At 37.3% G+C, this 25,561-nt stretch overlaps 1 protein-coding gene and 1 long non-coding RNA gene across 5 annotated transcripts in view; one reads left to right on the forward strand and one right to left on the reverse strand.

The window, feature by feature from the left end:
- Window positions 1–9,570, reverse strand: part of LOC132846528 (SLAM family member 9-like) — a 57,450-nt gene extending 47,880 nt beyond the window's left edge. The window contains exons 1-8 of one of the 2 annotated variants that reach the window (XM_060871290.1): window positions 9,468–9,570; window positions 5,887–6,180; window positions 5,495–5,767; window positions 5,201–5,320; window positions 4,181–4,219; window positions 2,001–2,044; window positions 1,789–1,899; window positions 60–116 (exon numbers count right to left, since the gene is read on the reverse strand). In XM_060871290.1, the coding sequence (XP_060727273.1) occupies window positions 60–116; window positions 1,789–1,899; window positions 2,001–2,044; window positions 4,181–4,219; window positions 5,201–5,320; window positions 5,495–5,767; window positions 5,887–6,180; window positions 9,468–9,522 (993 nt within the window). In that variant the 5' untranslated portion in view covers window positions 9,523–9,570. The remainder of the gene's footprint in view (window positions 1–59; window positions 117–1,788; window positions 1,900–2,000; window positions 2,045–4,180; window positions 4,220–5,200; window positions 5,321–5,494; window positions 5,768–5,886; window positions 6,181–9,467) is intronic. The other variant, XM_060871291.1, reaches the window with a different exon arrangement.
- A 7,926-nt stretch (window positions 9,571–17,496) lies between these two features.
- LOC132863107 (uncharacterized) lies at window positions 17,497–21,763 on the forward strand. Of its 3 annotated transcripts, none has more exons than XR_009650097.1 (3): window positions 17,497–17,791; window positions 18,439–19,806; window positions 21,239–21,763. It is a non-coding gene; the product is annotated as an uncharacterized LOC132863107 (long non-coding RNA). The 3 variants fall into 3 exon arrangements; XR_009650096.1 differs by having other exon boundaries at window positions 18,439–18,610; window positions 18,747–21,763; XR_009650094.1 differs by having other exon boundaries at window positions 18,439–21,763.
- Window positions 21,764–25,561: the final 3,798 nt, after the last annotated feature.

Consider the following 25,561-nt stretch of genomic DNA (forward strand, 5'->3'; position numbering starts at 1 on the left):
TATATCACAGACTCTAATTACAGTAACTCAGGAAATCAGAAAGATTCTGTTAAGCATACTTGATGAGTTTCATAGAATTCGCTGTCACTGGGGTTCACTTTCTTGATGTCCATTCCCTAAAGAAAGGAAGAAAGAAAATAAAATTTGAACATTCAAATATGGCACATAATAAAAATAAACAAATATATAAGACAGACATATACATACATATAAATATAGACTGGTTACAACACACTTGGCAATTAATAATCTTATTCTTATGCATAATAATAATATTGTGATTTCCTTAATTAAGATTTTGTAATAATGAAGTCACAATGCAGTTGATAAACTGGAGCAAATACATGTATTGTATAGGGCACAAACCTTAAAGTTAGTAATGTTCTGCGTTATTCTAGTTAAAATATATTTAATTAAACAGATCGACAGAGACATTGTTTAAGCTAGATATATTCTAGGCACTTATTTGGTCTTCATATTTAAACTGTTTATTTATCTATTCATATCCATCAATAGAAAATATTATGAATAACTTTTTTCTGTTTCTACTACTCCTATTAGCCACATTAGTACAGATAGTAATTTAACATGATCTCCTGTTGAATGGCACACTATATAATAGCAATTAGCCCTCTTTAACACAAAAATAAGAATGATCCCAGGGTTTCACAAACTACAAAACAAATCTATAAAAGAAGTTGATGCACTAAAGTATAAAATCGGGATACTAATATGACTTTTATGATTTTTTTATTAACCAAACATTGGTTAAAAGAGAGGTAAATAAAAGTCATATTGGGATACTAATATGACTTTTCTTAACCAAACACTGGTTAATAGAGAGGTAAATAAAAAGTATAGGCGAAGAGAACGAGGAAGTCTCTGTGGAACAGAAATAGGAAATAAATTGCCCTCTTTACAAAAGTCTGGTGTAAGCAATGAAATAGCTGTGCTTTCTGGATAAAACATATTTGTAAAATCTATAAAAAAAAAAATGTATGATAAAAACAAGATAAACAGGATTATTGAAGCTTCTTCCAAAAAGTGCACGAATAACAAAAAGTAGCAAAATAATTATTAATAATAATAATCCTGATAATAATAATTAAAATAACCAATATAAGTGAACACTGCAACAAATAAAAGTGAACGCTGCATCAGTCCTATGAAATGATCTATCTATACTATATATATATCTACTATCTATAGAAACGATAATGGCAAGCTTGAATATTTCTAGAACTACAGTGGGGCATGTTCTTTGTTCTAGTCTAGAATAAACTATTTCTGGTGTCAACAATATTTCTGCTGTCAAAAAAAAAATCAACTCAATTACGATTAAATTCTCCCTAAAAATGTACACAGATCTTTTCTTCAAGAGCAGACTGGCTAGGTTACTGATTGCAAATAAAAAAGTGAGTAGAATTAAACCTGAATACTGTAAAGAATCAAATGTAGAATACATTGTTTGTGAACAAAATCTCACAAGAATGAATGCATGACCATGTAAAGCTACCAGAGGGACTGATTTAGACAGGAGAATCCATGCCACAGAAGCATTTTAAAAGTTCAGTGTGATCTGAAGTCTCAAAGCTTTTGCCTTTGAGCAACTAACTGAAATGATGGATTTCAAAAAATAGTAAAAAAAAGGACATTCTACTTTTTACAATATTTGTGCATAAGGAATTATTATGCATAAGGAAGGTATGGTATCTACATAAATAACATTGTATAAATGCATATTTATATTTTATACAATAGTAATATAACATTATATATAACACTTACAGTGCTCTCATCATTACTACAAGTGGGGACTGGCATCCCGACAGTATAGTACACAGTAGAAGGAGTTGCATGGTTCTCTGACATCTCAACTGACTCTGCTTTTTTCCCCCCCTGTAGACATGGTTTAACCAAACTGTTATACACACCATATATTGTTTTCCCCTCAGTAATTTGTAATTGATATGTAAATGAGATTACTATCAAAATGTCACCTTGTTTTTAGCATCAACTTCTTCATAGATTGTGTTGACAGAATCTAGCAGGTTTAGAAATGAAATAATTTATATTTATAAATTGCATTCAAAATAAAATATCAGACACAATTAAAATATAAATATCAGACTAATCCCTCAGAAACTGCACAAAGATTCTATCTCTAAATACCAGACTTAAATTCAGTACACATTAGATTTATAATACTAACAACTATACTGTCATGTCAATTTATTGTGTTACTCATTTACTGAAATAGAAAAGAAAAGGAATTGGTATGATATTTAATATTAAAGGTGGGTGCACGATGTTTGAAAGCCAATATTGACTGAATGTTGGTGATTTGAAATCACCAAAACAAGCACGCCCCTAACCCAAATGGGTGTCATCCCTGTTTTGATAGCTCCGCCCCACACGTACAGTACATACATAACCCAGGCAACTATTATGGCGGAACCTGCTGGGGAAATTTTTATCAATAAATAAGCTCAATGAGTAATACTATGGTAGTACAAATGTGTTTTTGTAGTATTGTGTGTTGTACTGTGAAAGGTTTAGCTCCGTTTCACGCGGAAGACGACGTTCAACACATAGAACACGAGGCAGAGGTAACGACAGGTATCTGCCATGTCAATGTTTCAATCACTTTCTGCTAATGTCAGACATGCACACTGAGCACTCTCTTCGCCGCATATTGAGAAGACACACCCCTTTCTGCTCATTGGCTACACGTTTGTTTTGTTAGTCGGCCCGACTCAGTTTTCTGAAGCATTTCTCAAACATCATACACCCCACCTTTAATTGATGTTTGCAAGACTCAATCACAAACCACAAAGCACCCCACTATATACTTAAACACTTCCAGAATTATGGGACTTTATGTAATGGGAATTAATAATTAACTAGCTAAAAGTTGTTGATTTCTACGTAATATCTCTCACTCACTCATTTTCTACCGCTTATCCGAACTACCTCGGGTCACAAGGAGCCTGTGCCTATCTCAGGCGTCATCGGGCATCAAAGCAGGATACACCCTGGACGGAGTGCCAACCCATCGCAGGGCACACACACACTCTCATTCACTCACGCACTCACGCACTAGGGACAATTTTTCCAGAGATGCCAATCAACCTACCATGCATGTCTTTGGACCGGGGGAGGAAACCGGAGTACCCGGAGGAAACCCCCGAGGCACGGGGAGAACATGCAAACTCCACACACACAAGGTGGAGGTGGGAATCGAACCCCAACCCTGGTGGTGTGAGGCGAACATGCTAACCACTAAGCCACCGTGCCCCCCTTCTATGTAATATAAAATGTGGAAATTGCCACAAGATAATTACCTGAATTACTCAAATGCACTTTTCTTTTTGCAGCTTTTGTTGTTTTCTTTTTGACTTGGTAACAAACAATATACTCACGCTGTATAGTAGTTACTGACAATAATTAAAGGTGTAGTAAAATAATCTGCTTTAATCATTGATACTTTAATCATTGATACTTCTGTTTGTACATAATATTGCAAAATCATTTGCATTAAAACCATTAAAAATAAAATCATATTAAACTAATATGAATAAATTGGGGCATGGAAGTCTTTATTATCACCACATATACATTACAGCACAGTGGAATTCTTTTCTTCCCATATCCCAACAGATTAGGGTGCACAGGAGCCGCTATTATACAGCGCCCCTGGAGCAGGGGGGGTTAAGGGCCTTGCTCAAGGGCCCAACAGTGGCAGCTTGTGTTATACATGAACTGTACTCGTTTTGATGAATTATAGGTCAACTCCAACTACCAACATGCACCATGGACTAGAAACACCAGAGTCTACTTTCCAGAACCCACACTCACTGCCTTGGCTCATAATCACCAGATGTCTGGAAAATCTCACCTAGTTTCCAATCATACACACCCCATTCACCCCCCCCTTTACAAGACTTTCATACACACACCAACATATGCTGAACTTACCTTGTGTTTCTGACTATAGCAAGCCTCTGTTATTGTGTAAACAATATTTTAACTAGTTCCTAACCCTAGATACCTGTGTTCCTGCCTAGCCTATTTTATTCTGTTTGCCAGTCTCCTGACCTGTGCCTGGTTCTGTAATGTTAATGTTAATGTTAATGTATGTTCTGGACTGTCTCCTAATACTTTATTAAAGCTGCATTACCTGGCACCGCATCAGTCTTCCTGTTTTGACAAATAGCTTCTACAAAAAGAACATATGAATTCATTATTTAGATTAAAATAAAAGAATAATAAAGACCTAATAATAACTGTCATTGAAATTTAAATGTCATTTATGTTTCCATTTAATGAAATTCTTGCCTAGATAAAAACATAAAAAATAATAAACAAAATAATGAAAATGTGTAAGCCTTTGTGTGTCTGTTTCACGACTCTTGTGCAGATATTTTTCAAAGCATTAATAATTATCAGCTTGCAGTAGCAATTAAATTCACTGGAGAAAGCATGACGCTTTTGGAGCTGAACTATTTTCATGTGCAAAGCATCACAACTTATTTTTGGATATAAAAAAAGATATAAAAATAGCTAGGATGTACAATTTCTATACATAATGTGCTAAACATGAAAGGGTTTAATTTATCTTGACACCATAGATATAGTGAATATGTAAGGAATATAAAGGAATTTATATTCTATGTAAATGTAGAATAATTATAAGTGGAAAAATAAACTTTAGTTATCAGGGGAAAAAAGATCAAGTGGTAAGCACATCTTTTCTACACAAATCCAATGTATTATTCTTGTATTAATCCTTCCTTACATAAAAAGTAATTACAATATACAGAAAATATCTCTCTCTCGCTCTAAAAAAAAAAAATAAATAAATAGAAAAATCACATGGCCTTGTGATAAAAAACAACAACAATGTGCAATGTCCTCTTTCCTGAATAGTTTTCTACTTTTCCAAAAGCTAATGGCTCTACATCTGACTCTTATCTTTAAGTTATATATATATATATATATATATATATATATATAATACGACTTTAAACCATGATTCGTACTTTCAGGGTCAATGACAATGACAGATCAATGACAATATAACTGACAATTATTGGATAATAAAGTGTTCAAAAATGTACCATTTGACTCAAGTGTTACCCACTATACATCCACATTAATTTCAATAATGATATGGAAAAAAGGTATAAAAAATTCCTACTTTTCTTCAGCCAGCGAAATACAGAGATGATGATGATGACAAGGAAGATGACAAGGAAGATGACTGCACAATTTATTAATATTTTTTTCATTTGACCTGAAGTCTCCTTTGGTTTAATTTCTAGAGAAAAAGATTAAATTACAACTGAAATTAAATATCATCCAATAAGAATATAATTTAATATAATTTACATATAACATCAACCAATAAGAATATCATTCACATGTATATGTGCAAATAAAGAAAACATGGTATACAGTATGTTGCATGGTGTATATGTGTGCATGCTCACACCTTCAGGAGGGCAGAGTTGTTTCACATGTTTTATCTCCATAGTGTCATTTTTCCAGCTCACTGGGTTGCTGTGATTGCAAATGATAAAACTTTTATTAACATACAGTGAGAGGAAATGAAACGTGTCTCCAGATGTTTTCTTTTCTGTCATATCACAGCTTTCGTTGTAGCAGTGAGAGGTTACTGAGAGATTCTGAGCTTCACAGGTGAGAGTCACATTGCAGGTGTCATTACTTTGGAGAGAAGCAGTAAGTACTGGTTTCTCCACTGGATCTGAGATACACACACATGCATTACTGTACTGCTAATCAATGCACACACACACACACACACACACACACACACACACACACACACACACACACACACTGGATTTTGGCTGTAAGACTTACCCAACACCTTTAATTGGTACGTCGCGACAGTTACACTGCGGTCCCCAAATTCTTTTGCTTCATAGATTCCACTATCACTCTTCTGTAGGTTCTTCAGTGTCAGACTGTAGGTTTTCTCATTGAACTCCACCCTGTCTTTATATCTGTCAAATACTTTAGTTGGGGAATTTTCAATATATCTCACAATGTTAATGTCTTTGTTAAATGTCCAGAAAAGATCGAAGGACTTATCCAAATGTTCTGGTATGTCCAGTTGTACAGAACTGTTAACCAGCTTAAAAACTTCATCACACACTGTAAGAAAAGAGCAAAGATATACTATTTCATTATACTCTTATAACTTGTATTATAGATTTATTTTATGTTACAATAATAATAACATTCATGCAAAATTTTGGACTAAAAATTGCAGTACAACTTTTCGTGAGCAATAAGTTATTTATGAACAATAGTGGGTAGCATTATCAACAAGCTCATCTCAAAACTATTTCGTATGGTCAGTGTTATAGATTTAATCATGTGATTTGCGTGTATGTAAAATTATCTTAAGCCAATACTGTTATAAACTAAAAAAAATGTTAAAATAAAATGTTTATTTTGTTTTTGTATTTCAGAACCAATTTCAGAATGATCTGAAAAATAGGAATAGGAACCAAAATAGGAATTTTTTTTCATTTGGAAAAAAAAAACAAAACAAAACAAAACAAAAATAAAAACAATAAAATCATGAGGAACACATTAAATAATGTGCTGTTGTATTGTCTGCAATGAAATACAAGTCAAAGTAAATTTAGAACTCACTACTTTATTTTTTTATTTGTGTTGTCCATACTGTCCCAACCTTTTCTGATTTGGGGTTGTAATTATTTCTGCTAAAGCTTTGAAACTTGATATGCAGAATTTCAAATTGAAAACAAAACTGCATATCGTTCATTTTTTCTCATGATGTAAGCATATATTTTTGCAGTCTGTAGTAATAGCAGAGTGCCTTCTAACTGACATGGAGATGTTTTATTTTTCACGACACAATTAAAATTCACTAGTGCAAGAAACTGTATGCTAATTACTTTTATAGGGTTGTAGAGTCATGTTGATTGGACGTTGCTCTGAAAAAGGAAGAAACTGGTAGGTGAGAAGACAACCTCAAGCTGTTTATTTTGTGGTTTTAGACGTTTGCCTCAAATGCAGCATTTTGCACCTAAGCTTCACTAATGGAATGCACTGAGCCTAGATTGGGCTGGTATATGAGGCTGTTTCACTTAAGCCTTACTTTTATTTACAAATTTGTTATACCACCTGCTCATTCCCAATATATTTATTTTCATTTACATTCAAAAAAGGTAGCATCCTTTCAGGTTCACTTTCAAATCAGTTTTAAAGTGGTTTTAGATGTTAAATAACCAAAATGAAGTTTAATTCATTTGAAGAAGTATTAGTTAAATTTGATTAGCCATTAGTCTTGTGAAAAAGTCCCATAAAACCTGTATGCACCAGGAGATGTATTACAGTATGTAGACCTATGAGAAATCACCTCTTGCAGTCTGGTGATTACAACAACTGCTTACAGCTGTTTTTTCCACTAACGTGTGTGGATGAAACAAGTGTAAATGTACAAAGGTAAATGGTATATTTTCTTTTATACCATTAAATTATGGATTTATGGATAAAATATGAAATACCATGCATTTTGCAAGCATGGAGGTGCCATGTTGTCTGTTTGCGCACGTGATAACAGGAAGCAACGGCATAGCACATGACGACAAGGAGGTTACTGTGGTGCGTAAAGCGAGTTACCCCTCTCACTTCTGCTAGTTTTACTGAGATGTCTTGTCCCGTGCGAATTGGCCAATTAATATTACAGACAAAAGTGATTGGCTCCCGGCGCGAGATCTGAGCTGATTGGCTGCAATTCATCACATCCTCTTCCAGCTTCTTCCCTTGTTGTACTGTATCTCGCCACTCTCGTTCACGCTGTCAACTGTGTCTCGCGTATTTTGTTTTTGTTAAACCCTTGCAATGCCTCCTAAGCGCCGTGTGAGCCCAAGAGGAAGAGGAAGATTATGACCATAATTGAAAAGGTCAAACTTTTAGATATGTTAAAACAGGGCAGAAGGTATGCCACGGTGGCACGCCATTATGGAGTGAATGAATCGACAGTGCGCTACATCCAAAAAGTCTCAAGATACTACTGTCATTGGCGAGTGTAGAACACCATAATCCACTCTTACTTCGCGGATTTTCACCTATCGCGAGGGGTTCTGATCCCCATTAACCGCGATAAACGAGGGATCACTGTATTAAATGGAACATGGTAGCTTAGTGTTTAAGCTGTTAAACTGCCGATTGAAAGGTTATGAATTCAAATCCCAGATCCAGCAAGCTCTCGCTGCTGGGCCCATCAGCCAGGCCCTTAACACTTAGTTGTATAAATGAAATAAAATGTAAGGGTTAGGAGATAGGATAGGTGTGTCAGCCAAATGCTGTAAATGTAAATATGGATGATACCACTATTACTTCATTAATAACTGCAGGATATTGTATATTTTAAGTACAGTATATTGAAACTTTGTGCATTGGGTGATACCAGAACATGGTTTTTACAGTTTTTATATAAAAAACCCTGAGCTTTAAAATTATTTTTAAATTAAAGAATTTCAGATCAAAATAAATAAAAAAAAAGTAGGTACAAATTTGACAGATTTTTTTTCATTTGGCCAAATTAAAAAAAACAAAATCAAACAAAAAAAAATTACCTACATTCAAAAATGTTAATAAATACAGATAATAAATTATAAAATAATAATATAATAAAAGCAATTCTAAATATTATGATTATTTTATATTTCTTAAATAAGCCCATTGCTTTGATTAATTAATCTTTGGTTAATACTCAGATAAGAATTTATATGCCTTTTTATATAGTATACATTATTAATATAGTATACATTTCAGTTATAAAGCTCTGCAGTATTAGATATATGCCAAACTATTATTAAATTATAAAATATACAAGGAATATTTGCCCTCCTGCTCTAAACAGAAACAACCTACGCCCAAACATGAATTGTGAAACAAAGTGCATGCGGAACAATTCTATGGAAAGAACCTGAGAGTAACTGGAAAAAGACTCTTTTCAAAGAAAAAATAAAGAAACAATCAGATTTTACACTTTCTCAAAATATAAAATCTTATAAAATCTTAAATGTATATTTAGCTTACAGCTGCCTTCTGAAATTACAAGTTCAGTCTCAGAAATCAGATTTAGAAAGTAAGAACTATTTATAGACTGTCATAATCCATTAACGTGTCACTTTGTCTGAAAATAGCAGGTTCATACTTTGTGTAATTTGGTGTGTAATATTTGATCACAGCAACTAATTTATAAATTAGTGACTATCATCATTGGCTTCAGATAATTTAGAAAGTTTAAGCACTTTCAGAGTTACAGTAGTACTAACACTACACTATATCCTAAAGGGTAACATTCTTTTTTGAATACTGTCTGTTATCTAAACTGTAGGTTATAATATAGCAAACACTTTGTTGTATTAATTTAGAAAGATTTTAGAAGATTAGTTTACCGGTTAAGGGGACCAAAATGTAGAGAAAGAAGACAAGCTGTATTGCTGTTCCCATCTTGTACAGTAACTTATTTTTCAGAGCAGAAATGGTACTTCCTCCTGTAGCCACATTATGGCCCAGCAGCTCACTAAGGAAACTTCATATACTTTTACTTTATTGCCACTTGTCTGAGTAAGTCAAGTGTGAAAGTTGCACAAGTGTAAAGATGTCTGGTGGCTGTTATATTTGTTTCATTTGTCAGTTTTATTTAGTTGAATTTTAATTTGTGAATACATGAACCTTTGTCTTGTGAGCCAGTTGAAAAGGAAAAATGGGATAACTATATCCATAATTTTTTTTTTTTAATTTTTATATTCTGGGGCATTCAATAATATGGGTAGAAAGTGGATTTTTAGTATAAAATCTTTTTACATTCTTTTTTAAAACATTCTTTTTTTTGTTCCTTTTTTTTTTTTAAACAAATTGTTCTTTTTAAGAACCCTTTTATAAAGCAATAAAGTAATAATTTTAGATAAAAAAAACTAATGACAACTGATATATACAAGTCCAAATACAAATACTATTTATAGAACTTTATGGAAATTAATCTGTGTTTCATTATGCCATGTACAGAACTATGTAGTAGTTTTAAAAATTATGTTAATGTAATTCCCATTTGTGGTGTCTATTTTAAGTTATACTTCCTACTTTATGATTAAGACTTTCCACAGAGTATTTTAAATAAAGAATGAAACCAGGCTTGGGCATGCTGTGAAATGAATCAACACAATGCCAGAGTCCAGTGTAAAGGAGATATTGATTAAAATAGTATGTGTTGGATGTGACACTGTTGTAGTCTTTTGTAAAATAGTCTGGGTTTAAGAGGAGTCCCAAACTGAATGAATTCTACGCATTTTGAGTTTCATTTAACTTTTTTAGTATTAACTAACCACATGAATTTTTTGAAAGGTTCTAAAAGATTTAACCCACACCAAGCCTGCTGGTTCTTTTTCTTGAATCATTTTAACTTTTGTATATTTTAGCACTGGTGACAACTGGTAGATTTTAAAGAATCAGAATCAGAATCAGAATCAGATTTATTGGCCAAGTGTGTTGACACACACAAGGAATTTGGTTCCAGCAGTTTGTGACTCTCAAAGGTACAGACATAAATAACATTATACTATACAAGAAAACAATGCAGATGATGAGATATAATTTAGTCAGGATGAGTATAAAATATGAATATAGAATGAATAAAATATATAAAATATGAGTATAGAATATGAACGATCAGTTATGTACATAAAGTGTGGGAGTGCAAATAACAATATTGTGCAATATTATGCTTTTTGTGCAATATACAGCAGCAATAGTGTGTAATATACAGATGATTTGATGACTGACAGTCCTGATAATGCAGTACTTATGATAAGAAGCAGTGAATATAATTATGGTGAGTTGTTGATCAGGGTGATTGCCTGGGGAAAGAAACTGTTCCTGTGTCTGGAAGTTCTGTAGCGCCTGCCAGAAGGGAGGAGCTGAAAGAGGTTATGTCCAGGGTGCGAAGGGTCAATAGTGATTTTTCCTGCCCGGTTTCTGGTTCTTGTGTCGTACAAGTCCTGGAGAGTGGGCAGGGGGTCAGCAATTATTTTTTCTGCTGTTCTAACCGTGCGTTGCAGTCTGTTTCTGTCCTGTTTTGTTGCTGCACCAAACCAGATGGTGATGTGCACAGGACAGATTCTATGACTGCAGTGTAGAACAGCACCAACAGCTCCTGTGGCAGACCATACTTCCTTAATTGACGTAGAAAGTACATCCTCTGCTGGGCCTTTTTGATGATAGAGTTTATGTTGCACTCCCATTTCAGGTCTTGGGAAATGGTAGTGCCCAGAAACTTGACCACTGACAGATGGAAGGGGGTATAGTGAGCCTTAGGAGTTTGGAGAGGAGAATTTACGGAATTATCGTATTAAAAGCCGAACTAACATCAACAAACAGAATCCGGGCCTATGTCCCTGGGCAGTCTAGGTGTTGCAGAATGTAGTGCAGTCCAATGTTGACTGCGTCATCCACTGATCTGTTTGCACGGTAGGCAAACTGTAGGGGATCCAGCATCTGTTCTGTGACAGACTTTAGGTGGGCCAATACCAGCTGTTCAAAGGTCTTCATGACAACAGATGTCAGAGCGACAGGCCTGTTATTGATGTCAATGTCTATATATATATATATATATATATATATATATATATATATATATATATATATATATATATATATATATTCTGGGGGGGCACGGAGGCTTAGTGGTTAGCACGTTCGCCTCACACCTCCAGGGTCGAGGTTCGATTCCCGCCTCCACCTTGTGTGTGTGGAGTTTGCATGTTCTCCCCGTGCCTCGGGGGTTTCCTCCGGGTACTCCGGTTTCCTCCCCCGGTCCAAAGACATGCATGGTAGGTTGATTGGCATCTCTGGAAAATTGTCCCTAGTGTGTGATTGCATGAGTGAATGAGAGTGTGTGTGTGTGTGTGCCCTGCGATGGGTTGGCACTCCGTCCAGGGTGTATCCTGCCTTGATGCCCAATGACGCCTGAGATAGGCACAGGCTCCCCGTGACCCGAGGTAGTTCGGATAAGCGGTAGAAAATGAGTGAATGAATGAATATCTGTTCTGTTGAACCTGATGATATATCCTCCTTTTTTATTCTCAGTCTTTCCTAATAAGTCCAAATTCAAAGGTCGACAATATCATTAGGTTCTGCCTTGCCACACTAAAAAGCAACTGCTCAATACTTAACTAAATTGTATTGAATAAGGCATTAAACGCTAGTTAAGCTACGCTTAGATTCAATGTCCTGGTTGTATTAGTTGGACATACAACCAATTTTAAGACTAAGCTGGATATAAAATGCTCCTCATATCCAATTTAGATTTAATAATTTTTACACCAAACGTAGTGCTACATCTGAGTCAAAATCTTAATACAAGGTAAAAATAAAAAAAAACTTTTTTAAAAGCTTTTGATTAAGCAGGATTGAGGATTGATTGCAGCTGGAACATGTAAATGATAGGAAGGGAACGGTATCCCTAGCACTGCAGGTACTAAATTCTTTTTAATTTTATATAAGTTGATCATTCCCAAATACAGTCAATGATATTGTGAATGTAAGCAGAATTACAACAGCTGCCCCTTCAAGAACAGGCTCACCAAAATGTTTTTCTTCCCACTCTGGAGAATACCACACAAATCAAGGAAAGACTTTTTTTTGGCTGTATCAAAGGTAGTCAATGTGTGCATCCAGGCACCAACTAATAATCTTTTTGTAAACAGGAAAGGATTTCATTCAATTACTGTTCAGGTTGTGTGCAATGCAGAGATTAAATATTTTTTTTGTGGTGGCACCTTGGCATACATGCCTCTTGAGGTAAGTGTGTAAGCAGGAAAGGCAAAACAACTATGTGAACTCATGGACAAAATCTATCATTTAATGCTGAGTTGGCATGCACAAGTGCAGGCAACTGGTGTTTAAGTTTGTTTAAATAAGAATCATCCCTAATCCCTGTTTATTTTAGCATTAACTAAACAAATAACTATTTAACTTAATCCGGTATTTGCTATTAACATTTGCATTGTCAAGGCAGAGTTGGAAGATATCAGATAATAAACCACAAAGAAGGATGCTCTCATCAGAAGCAGTGTAATTAGGCTGATCAGTATCCAAAAGAATTGCAATAAGAATTTTAATAGAATAATATTTTATTCTAATGTGATCGATATAAATTCTGTAGCAAACATATAACTGTCAGGACAGTTGGTTTCACTGTGATGTAGATTTGCATTGAAAATGTATTTCAATTTAAGTTCATGTATTGTTTAAGTAATGTATGTTATAATTAGGAGCTTATCTGTGACGTGTACACTCTGAAATGTTTAATGTTCTCTGTAAGTAAGGGGCTCTTTAAGTAAAATTTGCTATTGAGGCAGAGCAGGTCACATTTTCTCACTGAGATGATAGAGGGACTGTGGCATTGTGGAGACACTGAGAAATGTTTATTTGAACATTTTTTGTCTTTATTTTCTTGTAGGTTTCTGCTAAAAAGAAAGAGAGAAACAAAAATAAACAATGAAAGGACATCTGTATGAAGCGTGCCCATTATTTTATTAGACCTGTGCAGCAGTAATTATAAATATATTTGTATTGATTACATTATGTATGCTGAGAAATAAAATACAATTGCTGATGTATATTTTTATTTAGATGAACTGGATTTATTCAGGAATTTACAGTATATTTATTTAGTTGTATGGATATACTGGGATTATTAAGATGTTGATAAACACATTGTAATACTTTTGAATTCTTTGCAAAATATATAGCTTCATTAATATAAAAATAGCTTCGTAAATTTGTGTAAGCTATTCCGCACGTCCAGTGGAAAAAGGTGTATTACTATTACTATTTATTAGCCTTTATTTTTCAAGTATAAATTGGCAATGTTACATAAATGTTTAATGAACTTGCATTTTAAGTGGAAGGAAAACCAGTGTTCTACAGTGTCAGCTTGCTTATTCTTGTTTATTCTGTTAAACCTATAAAGTTGGGAAATCCCTGTGACACTGTCACAGAGTTTGCACTTCAAAACCCAAGATTTATTGCAATTTGGCTGAACTGAACTTCTCACTGGCTTCTCAGAATGCACCATCACTTCCTCATTCACAGTCACCAGCTTACTGATCACCCTCACATGTTCACAGTTGCACATTCACTCACTTAATTCCCCATTAAAAGTAGCTCATTCACAGGCATTGTGCAGTATATGCTCTTTGTTCTTTACCTGACATTAATGAGCATTTGTTTAATTGATCGTCTCTCTGGTTTTTGATATTGCTTCTACCTAAAGCTGTGGGTTGTTTTGACATTCTAAAGAAGATGCTTCTGGTCTTTCAAACAGGACAATGCTTAGAACCTGGATTTATCTGCACAACATGCACTATTTCTACCAGATTTGTTTGTAGAGCAAATATTGAACTACATTTGCACACATTGGCACATCTGCACTTTATTTATAGCAGTCATACTGTTCTACAACCAAATTGCAATTATATTTACATATTTATATTTTTCCATATGTCTTTTAAGAATTTATAAAACGCCAAACTTTAAGAATATTGTTCTGCAACATCTACAGAAAAGCATTTAGTGACGTGAGAGTGGTTAAAATCATGTTTGAAAAATATCCTATGTATCCACAACCAACTGTATAACAGTTGCTTTTTCAAGTACAAATTGAAAACATTGCTATTTTATGCCCAACATGTTATTAGCACCATGTATCTCTGGTGTAAAAGGAAGGTTGTGGTTGAGTTTTCTACATGTGGGCTCAGCTTTAAGATAAGTTAAGATATACCTTTATTCGTCCCACAATGGGGAAATTTCTCTGCTACAGCAGCAAATAGAAAGAAATGCAAATATATAAAAAGAATAGAGACATAAAATAATATAGAGTATATACATAACACAGTGTATAAACACAAAGAAGAAAAAAGAGACCATGAGTAAGTAGTTACACTAACAGACATATTGCACACAGGTAATATTGCACATTTTTCAAAATTTCTGTTATTGCATGTGTTGTTTGAATACTTTGTTTTCATTGCAGTTAAACAGTAAGCCAATGTGTAATTATGGTGACTGGTTCACTGGGAGCAGCTTTCAATGTAAAGTCTAATAGCAGAAGGGAGAAAAGACCTTCTGTATCGCTCCTTCAGACACTTAGGATGTAACAGTCTGTCACTTGAAGGAGCTGCTCAGAGATGAAACCATTTCATACAGGGGGTGAGTCACTCACTCACTCTCACTTTTCTACCGCTTATCCGAACTACCTCGGGTAACGGGGAGCCTGTGCCTATCTCAGGTGTCATCGGGCATCAAGGCAGGATACATCCTGGATGCAGGGCACACACACACACTCATTCTCTCACGCAATCACACACTACGGACAATTTTCCAGAGATGCCAATCAACCTACCATGCATGTCTTTGGACCAGGGGAGGAAACCGGAGTACCCGGAGGAAACCCCCGAGGCACGGGGAGAACATGCAAACTCCACACACACAAGGCGGAGGCGGGAATCAAACCCCCAACCCTGGAGGTGTGAGGCAAACGTGCTAACCACTAAGCCACCATGCGCCCTGGTGAGAGTCATTCTCCAGCAATGATGATAGTTTTGCTACCATCCTCCTTTCTCCCACCTCCTGTAGAGTGTCCAGAGGAAACCCCAGGACTGAGCTGGCCTTCCTGTGAAGTGTAAGCCTCCTTTGAGTTTGCATAAAATAAATCCAATGTTTTATTTAAATTTACTTATTGCATTTAGCAACCAGGCTTTTGTATTTGACAACTGAAAAAAAGAAAATAAATTAAGCAAACATTATTCATGTGGCTCTTATTGTCATTTTGACCATATATAGCTGATAAAGTACACAGAGAAATGAAATAATGTTCTTCCAGGACTGTGGTGTGTGCAACCTTGTGTAAATAATGTATGAAAGAGACAAGAGACTATAATAAACTACAAGGCAGATATAATAGAGGTACATCAAAATAGTGCAGACCAGTAAACAGCATGTAGCAGCATTTAGAAAAAGTATGGTTGCATTGTCTAAAAAAAAATCAGCTTGAAGTAGCATTTAAGAAAGTAGAAAAAATCTGACCTGCAAATTGCAGACTGAGTGCAAAGATGAACAGTATACTGTAGTAGATTGCATGTGTGTTATTTCAAACCTTGAAAGGCTTGAAGGAAGAAACTGTTGCACAGTCTGGTTGTGAGAGCCAGAATGCTTCTGTACCAGGTTTGTATCATGTAATGTGTTGTCATGTCAGTCTGTGAAATTTCAAAAAGCAGTTCTTCTTTGCTGTGAAATAAAGGTGTTGATTATATTTTCTACACATCACTTTTGGTGATCCTGTACTCCCAGGAACTCTTCTGGAAAGCCAATGTGACATATTGTTTAAATAGATCCTTCTCTTTATATTGTTGGGACATCCCACCAATGATTTGTCCCCTTTCAAACCTCTTCTTAACATCATTTCAATTTTATTATGTTGTAAGCTGTGTAGTGGAAATTTTAAATACATCTTTATGCATGCATGTGCTCGATAAGTGTGTGGCCTTGTTGAGGTGATAATGCAAAGGGATACATCTTCAGTAACCAGGGCGGGTGCATGAACACCAGAGGTGGGTAGAGTAGCCAAAAATTGTACTCAAGTAAAAGTACTGTTACTTCAGAATAATATGACTCAAGTAAAAGTAGACATTCAAATAATTGAATAAGAGTAAAAAAGTACTTGGTGAAAAAACTACTCAAGTACTGAGTAACTGTTGAGTAACCTCTGATTTATTTTTTAACACAAGACAACAATCAGACAGACAAAAATACAAAATAATCTTTAGGCAAATTATGTCTCATCTAATCAATAAAATAAATTAAAATTAATTAATTACAAAATAGCTTAAATTAAAATAATTCCGGTAAATTCAAGTACTTAATAAATAAAATAATAATAAATAAAAAATAAATATGCACAAGTAACACAAATTTCCAAACCTTTATACTTTTTTACCAGGCAGAACTAGAACGAGGCAGCCCATAAATTCTCATAAACTGTGTCTCCAGTGACAGAACAACAGAAGGAAACACACACACACACTTCATTACTTTTGAGTTGTGATTGTTGCACATTTGATGCCTTGATGAAAGGGCAATAATAATGAAATACATCTCTACTCCTTTAATTAATCTCAGGAAGCCTCTAGTACTACTTTCCTTACTTTCAGGTAAGCTAAAGCTTCTGGTTGCAAAGCTGTTTTTGTTTCTCAAAATATCTTCCTTCATGTTCATCAGAACAAAGAAATTTATACAGGTTTGTAACAACATGAGAGTGAGTAAATGATGACAGAATTTTCATTTTGAGTGAACTATCCCTTTAAATATGTGTGTTCGGCGCTGTAAGAAACGACACGTCTGATGTCATCTGTTTCTCGGCTCTTGCGGCGCTGAGTAAAGTTGAGCACATAAAAAAACTCGAAACAGCTGAACTCGACAAAACTGCTCTGTGTACTGTATGCCTGCGCCTCGTCCATTAATTCAGTATATAGCAGAAAAAAGTTCTCCCTTACTTCTCAGCGTAAGAAATACAAGGTGTGAACTGACTGAAATGCGTGTCTCACGGTGAATACTTGAGAGCTCTGTCATATGTAACCTAAAAGACAAACATGCGCCTATCTGCTTTGGCAGACACAGAAGACACCTCATAATGTAGCTGCTCTCTCGCACTTTTACTAAGGTAAACATGCTTTCAATATGAGGCCAGGGGTGCGGGTTTTCCCCCTCATTTGTGTCTGCATTGCCGACGGTTGATTCTGACATGTTTATGTTGCTAACTAACGCGTCCCGCCGCTGAGATTGAGTATGGTAACGTGACGAGACTGCACAACTACGTTTGATTGGTGAAACAGTCACGTGGTAGAGCCTTAGCGGAAGTTTCTGTATCTGTCAAAATTAAACATTAAAATTGATGTGTAGAATACCAAAGAGGTAAAAAAGAAAAGTAACGAGCTCATTGTAGCCTAATGTAGCGGAGTAAGAGTACAGTTTCTTCTTGACAAATCTACTCAAGTAAAAGTAAAAAGTATAGTGATTTAAAACTACTCCTAGAAGTATATTTTTTTCAAAAACTTACTCAAGTAAATGTAACGGAGTAAATGTAACTCGTTACTACCCACCTCTGATAAAAACACACACACACACACACACACACACACACACACCCCTCGGGTACAAAAGGGAGAGCTGCAACACTACAATTTGCCTCTACACTGTGTAGACTGTGCACTGTATGGAAGATGCATTTTGCTGCAGCAAAATAAATTCTTTCTTTACTTCTTTGCTTTTACCACCACCTCTGAGTCTGAGTGCATTTTATACATCTAGATCAAAACTGCCACCACATTTTTGGAGGTTCCACTAAGATCCCTCTTCTGTATGCCAGTCTCGAGGTCGGTCCCTGATCGGTCTGGCCCGGGCCAACCTGAAGACGGTTACTAGTGGGGAGAGATCTGGGCAATCATGAGACTGTCCCAGCAACGGGACCGCGAGCTAAGTGGTAAGGTTTTGATTCTCGATTTTTCCATCTTCAGACAATCTGCCTCAGGGATATAGCATATAATATGTGGGCAACTGAGGCCCAAACCAGATCACGCAAAACAAACACACAAACTAACAAATCTTCTTCTCTTCAGTGTTTTAAATCTCTACGCCATCTCAGACTCCTCCACAGCCAAACATTAACCAACCACCACCCTGTTACACGGCTTCTACACCTACCCAACAGCCAGTTTACTCTCCAGCGGGATATTATACACACTGACGCGCACAAAGAAATGCAGATTTCAAAGGGGCGAGACCAGATGATCCTCTTTCCAGGTGAAACAGATCTACATGGTGGGCACAGCTCACTGCTTCACCCAGACAGTAAAGAACGTTTACCCTCTGTTATGTTTCCTTACGTAATTGTGTATGTTTTGGAATGTCTTTGTGGTGTTTTCTTCTTCCTTGTTTTTATTTCTCTCTGCTAAGCAGCGCTTCAAATCATCCGCAGCTGATACCAATCATTGGCAGCGTGCCTTACCTGCTATACGGCGTGCTGCAGATATAAAACAGCAGAGAGACACAACTCAGGAGAACTTTTCCTTATCCGCTATCCCAGCACCATGGTTGTTGTATTTGCTATTAAGCAGTTGGTGAAATGTAAACCTAAAGTGTGGTTACAACGACGTTACTGTTGATGTGCTTGTGTTTGCTATTAAGCAATTGGTGACATGTAAACCTAACATGTAGTTACAACGACGTTACTGTTGATGTTTGAGTCTGCCTCTGTCACCCTGTGTAGGGAGATGGGCACCGATTTATTTGGGTTTATACCCCTTCTATATTTTTCACCTGTTTTTCTTTAGTCAGGGAGAGAGGTATGAATTCATTCCTTCATTCATTCATCTTCTACCACTTGCCTATCTCAGGCGTCATTGGGATCATCAGGATACACCCTAGACGGAGTGCCAACCCATCACAGGGCACACACACGCAATCACACACTAGGGACAATTTTTCCAGAGATGCCAATCAACCTACCATGCATGTCTTTGGACTGGGGGAGGAAACCGAGTACCCGGAGGAAAACCCAGAGGCATGGGGAGAACATGCAAACTCCACACACACAAGGTGGAGGCGGGAATCGAACCCCGACCCTGGAGGTGTGAGGCGAACATGCTAACCACTAAGCCACCGTGTCCCCCAGAGGGTGTATGAATATTGTCTTTAATTTTATTTTAATTTTGGGCAGGGAAGTTACATTGTTAACCTTAAGTAAGTTTCTGTTTAGTTTGTTGTTTTTGGCATTTGCTCTCTCCTGATGCCTTGGTTGGTTAGGATTATTTACTCTGACATTTGTATATAATTTATATTCATTGGCAATAAACTCAATTTAAGAATACACAGTACTTTACCACAGTAAAGTATTAAGCCTTGCAAAATATTACAATTGGTGTCATAAGACATACGTAGGCGAGGTTGTAGGCCCCAGGTGTTGTAATAGTTTTAAGGTAATATATGACTAACATATAAATGGCCACACCTGAGTCAAAGTGTAAACAAGAAAAGAAGTTTATTGTGATCATAAATTTAGTAAAAGTAACCAGACTCAGTGGTATCAGGCCTAGTCAGTCTGAGCTCTCTGATCAACAATGTGTGAGGAAGTGAAAGTCAAAAGTTCAGCTGAAACAGGCCTCATGTAGGCAGTAGGGAGAGACAGCTGAATCAGGTGACCAGCTGAACGGACCTGCTGATTCTGAGATTGAGGGTCTAAGGGAAAAGGGGAACCTGACCTTTAGTAGAAAGAGAGAAGCTAAGGCTTAAAATATGCATGTGCAAGCCCAGTCTGGAAAGTGACAGACTGAGATCATAACAATGGTTTAGTAAGCTTAAGGAGTCAACATAGAACTCACTTATATACAAACCAACTTTATAACAGCAAGGGCTTAGCAAAAACAGCAATACAACATAACCAATATAATCGAGAACTTTTATCTTAATTCAAACTCATAAAGATAACATATAATCAATCAATTATATAATCAGGGATGAGGGTGTGATAGCCTGGTGGTTAAGGTGTTAGATTACCAATCGGAAGGTTGCGAGTTCGATTCCTACGTCCACCAGGCTGCCACTGCTGGGGCCCTGAGCAAGGCCCTTAACCCTCAATTGTTCAGTGGTATAAAAATGAGATAAAATGTAAGTCGCTTTGGATAAGGGCGTCTGCTAAATGCTGTAAATGTAAATATAATCAGTAGAAATCATATTTATAGCAAGAAATGAAATGAGGAAACTTACTCATTGTAAGCTGTAAAAGAGGATTAATACACAGGACATCTGTGTTATGGAAGATTGAGTTAATGACAAGGAGGGGTAGGGACAAGAAGATCTCTGGAGCCCATTTTAAACAAGATTTTTAACAATGAAGCATTTTTTTTAATAACAATGCAGAAGTATGTCTGGAAAAACAACAGAAAAAATTAAGAGGCAGACTTGTTTCTCTTGTATTACGGGAAAATTAAAAGGGCAGACGGGTTTTGTAGAAATAAGGGGAAGTCACTTATGCCCCTTTTCCACCGAGGCAGTTTGAGTGCTGGTTCGGAGCCATAGCCTAATTTAGAACCAGTTCTTTCTTTTCCGACAGCCAAAGCACCGGCTCTGAACCAGGAAAAGTGGTTCTTCATTGGGCATCAAGGCAGGATACACCCTGGACGGAGTGCCAACCCATCGCAGGGCACACACACAATCACACACTACGGACAATTTTCCAGAGATGCCAATCAACCTACCATGCATGTCTTTGGACCAGGGGAGGAAACCAGAGTACCCGGAGGAAACCCCCGAGGCACGGGGAGAACATGCAAACTCCACACACACAAGGCGGAGGCGGGAATCAAACCACCAACTCTGGAGGTGTGAGGCGAATGTGCTAACCACTAAGCCACCATGCGCCCTGGTGAGAGTCATTCTCCAGCAATGATGATATTTTTGCTACCATCCTCCTTTCTCCCACCTCCTGTACAGTGACCAGAGGAATCCCCAGGACTGAACTGGCCTTCCTGTGAAGTGTAAGCCTCCTTTGAGTTTGCATAAAATAAATCCAATGTTTTATTTAGCAACCAGGCTTTTGTATTTGACAACTGAAAGAAAATAAATTAAGCAAACATTATTCATGCGGCTCTTATTGTCATTTTGACCATATATAGCTGATAAAGTACACAGAGAAATGAAATAATGTTCATCCAGGACTGTGGTGTGTGCAACCTTGTGTAAATAGTGTAAGACAAGAGACTATAATAAACTACAAGGCAGATATAATAGAGGTACATCAAAATAGTGCAGACCAGTAAACAGCATGTAGCAGCATTTAGAAAAAGTATGGTTGTATTGTCTAAAAAAAATCAGCTTGAAGTAGCATTTAAGAAAGTAGAAAAAAATCTGACCTGCAAAAATTGCAGACTGAGTGCAAAGATGAACAGTATACTGTAGTAGATTGCATGTGTGTTATTTCAAACCTTGAAAGGCTTGAAGGAAGAAACTGTTGCACAGTCTGGTTGTGAGAGCCAGAATGCTTCTGTACCAGGTTTGTATCATGTAATGTGTTGTCATTTCAGTCTGTGAAATTTCCAAAAAGCAGTTCTTCTTTGCTGTAAAATAAAGGTGTTGATTATATTTTCTACACATCACTTTTGGTGATCCTGTACACCCAGGAACTCTTCTGGAAAGCCAATGTGACATATTGTTTAAATAGATCCTTCTCTTTATATTGTTGGGACATCCCACCAATGATTTGTCCCCTTTCAAACCTCTTCTTAACATCATTTCAATTTTATTATGTTGTAAGCTGTGTAGTGGAAATTTTAAATACATCTTTAGGCATGCATGTGCTCGATAAGTGTGTGGCCTTGTTGAGGTGATAATGCAAAGGGATACATCTTCAGTAACCACACACGCACACATACACACACACATACACACACACATACACACACACACACACACACACAAACACACACACAAACACACACACACAAACACACACACACAAACACACACAAACACACACAAACACACACACACACACACACACACACACACACACCTGATCGGTCTGGCCCGGGCCAACCTGAAGACAGTTACTACAGTAGTGGGGAGAGATCTGGGCAATCATGAGACTGTCCAGCAACGGGACCGCGAGCTAAGTGGTAAGGTTTTGATTTATTTATATTCTCGATTTTTCCATCTTCAGACAATCTGCCTCAGGGATATAGCATATAATATGTGGGCAACTGAGGCCCAAACCAGATCACGCAAAACAAACACACTAATAAATCTTCTTCTCTTCAGTGTTTTAAATCTCTACGCCACCTCAGACTCCTCCACAGCCAAACATTAACCAACCACCACACTGTTACACGGCTTCTACACCTACCCAACTGCCAGTTTACTCTCCAGCAGGATATTATACACACTGACGTGCACAAAGAAATGCAGATTTCAAAGGGGCGAGACCAGATGATCCTCTTTCCAGGTGAAACAGATCTACATGGTGGGCACAGCTCACTGCTTCACCCAGACAGTAAAGAACGTTTACCCTCTGTTATGTTTCCTTACGTAATTGTGTATGTTTTGGAATGTCTTTGTGGTGTTTTCTTCTTCCTTGTTTTTATTTCTCTCTGCTAAGCAGCGCTTCAAATCATCCGCAGCTGATACCAATCATTGGCAGCGTGGCTTACCTGCTATACGGCATGAACAGATACAGTATAAAACAGCAGAGAGACACAGCTCAGGAGAGCTTTTCCTTATCCGCTATCCCAGCACCATGGTTGTTGTATTTGCTATTAAGCAGTTGGTGAAATGTAAACCTAAAGTGTGGTTACAATGACGTTACTGTTGATGTGCTTGTATTTGCTATTTAGCAATTGGTGAAATGTAAACCTAACATGTAGTTACAACGACGTTACTGTTGATGTGTGAGTCTGCCTCTGTCACCCTGTGTAGGGAGATGGGCACCGATTTATTTGGGTTTATACCCCTTCTATATTTTTCACCTGTTTTTCTTTAGTCAGGGAGAGAGGTATGAATTCATTCATTCATTCATCTTTCATCTTCTATCGCTTATCCGAACTACCTCGGATCTCAGGCGTCATTGGGCATCAAGGCAGGATACACAGAGTGCCAACCCATCACAGGGCACACACACACTCACGCAATCACACACTAGGGACAATTTTTCCAGAGATGCCAAACAACCTACCATGCATGTCTTTGGACCGGGGGAGGAAACCGGAGTACTTGGAGGAAAACCCAGAGGCACGGGGAGAACATGCAAACTCCACACTGGGGGCGGGAATTGAACCCCGACCCTGGAGGTGTGAGGCGAACGTGCTAACCACTAAGCCACCGTGCCCCCGGGGGTATGAATATTTTTTTTTTGGCATTTGCTCTCTCCTGATGCCTTGGTTGGTTAGGCTTATTTACTCAAACATTTGTATATAATTTATATTCATTGGCTTTTGGTTTAGCCCTGAGCAATAAACACAATTTAAGAATATTTTTGGTTTGGTGTTCTTTCAAATGATGGTGTTAAATAGAGGGGATTTCTGTGAATTTTTATGAGTATTATCAATTTAAAAAGTGAGAAGAGCTGGGATAGAAGAAAAGGAAAGTTCTCATTTTCTTGTTACGTTCTCAATAACCCCTAGACACTTTGAATTCGTAACACCTCCGTCATGCAAATGCCAATGATGGTGCTAGCAGGTCCAGCAGGAGACCCACTTCTAGTGTACTGTCCATGGGGTTCAAACGACATAGAAGATACACTAAAACAACTGCCAGACCCAAGGGAAGTGGGAGGTTGAATGTTTGGAGATGAACTGATCTGATTTTGCAGAGAATTCAGACCCATTGCTCATAAACTACGACGGCTCATGAACTGCGACACCTCATGATGAGAAAACTCAGCACTGACATGTCACGGCTGCACTTTGACTGGCCAGAAGGAACTCAGGTTCGTCACATTAACTGGAATAATGATGAGAATGCTGAATACAGAGACTTAGTAGCACACCTGGATGAAGCTCTTGACCAAGCCTTTCCAGTAAAAACAGACATAATAAAAATCTCAAGAGGACAAAGAAACAGATAGTCTCCAGATATCTTGCACGATTGACAGAAGTAGATGACGCTCACAGCGGCCTCGAACACCCTGATAGCATGGCAGCAGCTGCTGATCTCACACCTCACGCACATCTGAGAAACAGTTTCGTAAATGCAAGACAAGTCAAGGAAACACCATCTCACCATGGCTCAGTTGTCTGAGGCCCAAGGAGATTCTACCAGAGGGAGGGGCCATGATTTTTCTGTTACTGACATCACATGCATCACTTCCCCTTCTCAAACAGACTACATAACACCGGAAGCTCTGCAATGAACTGCACACCTACACAGACACGAACCAGATGAGAGCTATGAGAAAGAGTGGTTTAGGAAGTTAGATAGGCCATATATACTGATGTTGAAACATTTGATATGGAGTGAGCACAGATGTGCTGTAGAGGTAGACTGTTAAAAGCTGTAGTTATTGTGCCATGTCAGATGTCTCTTGTGCTAACCCCACTATTCCCAGCAAAGAAAATAAGAGCTCCACGGGAGCCAGAGGAGTGGAGATTTGTACAAGATTTAAAAGTGGTTAAAGCCCTGCGATGGGTTGGCACTCCGTCCAGGGTGTATCCTGCCTTGATGCCTGATGACGCCAGAGATAGGCGTCATCGGGCCCGAGTGACCCGAGGTAGTTCGGATAAGTGGTAGAAAATGAGTGAGTGAGTGAGTGAGTGAGTAAGTAATGATGCTGTGATCCAACGAGCACCAAATGTCCCAAATCCATACACTGAATTTCAGCAGACAGTGCATGGTTTTCAGTTGTCAATTTTGCAAATGCAATCTTTAGCGTACCGGTACACCCAGA

The sequence above is a fragment of the Tachysurus vachellii genome, chromosome 1 (genome assembly GCF_030014155.1).
Source record: "Tachysurus vachellii isolate PV-2020 chromosome 1, HZAU_Pvac_v1, whole genome shotgun sequence".
In the NCBI taxonomy this organism is placed as follows: domain Eukaryota; kingdom Metazoa; phylum Chordata; class Actinopteri; order Siluriformes; family Bagridae; genus Tachysurus; species Tachysurus vachellii.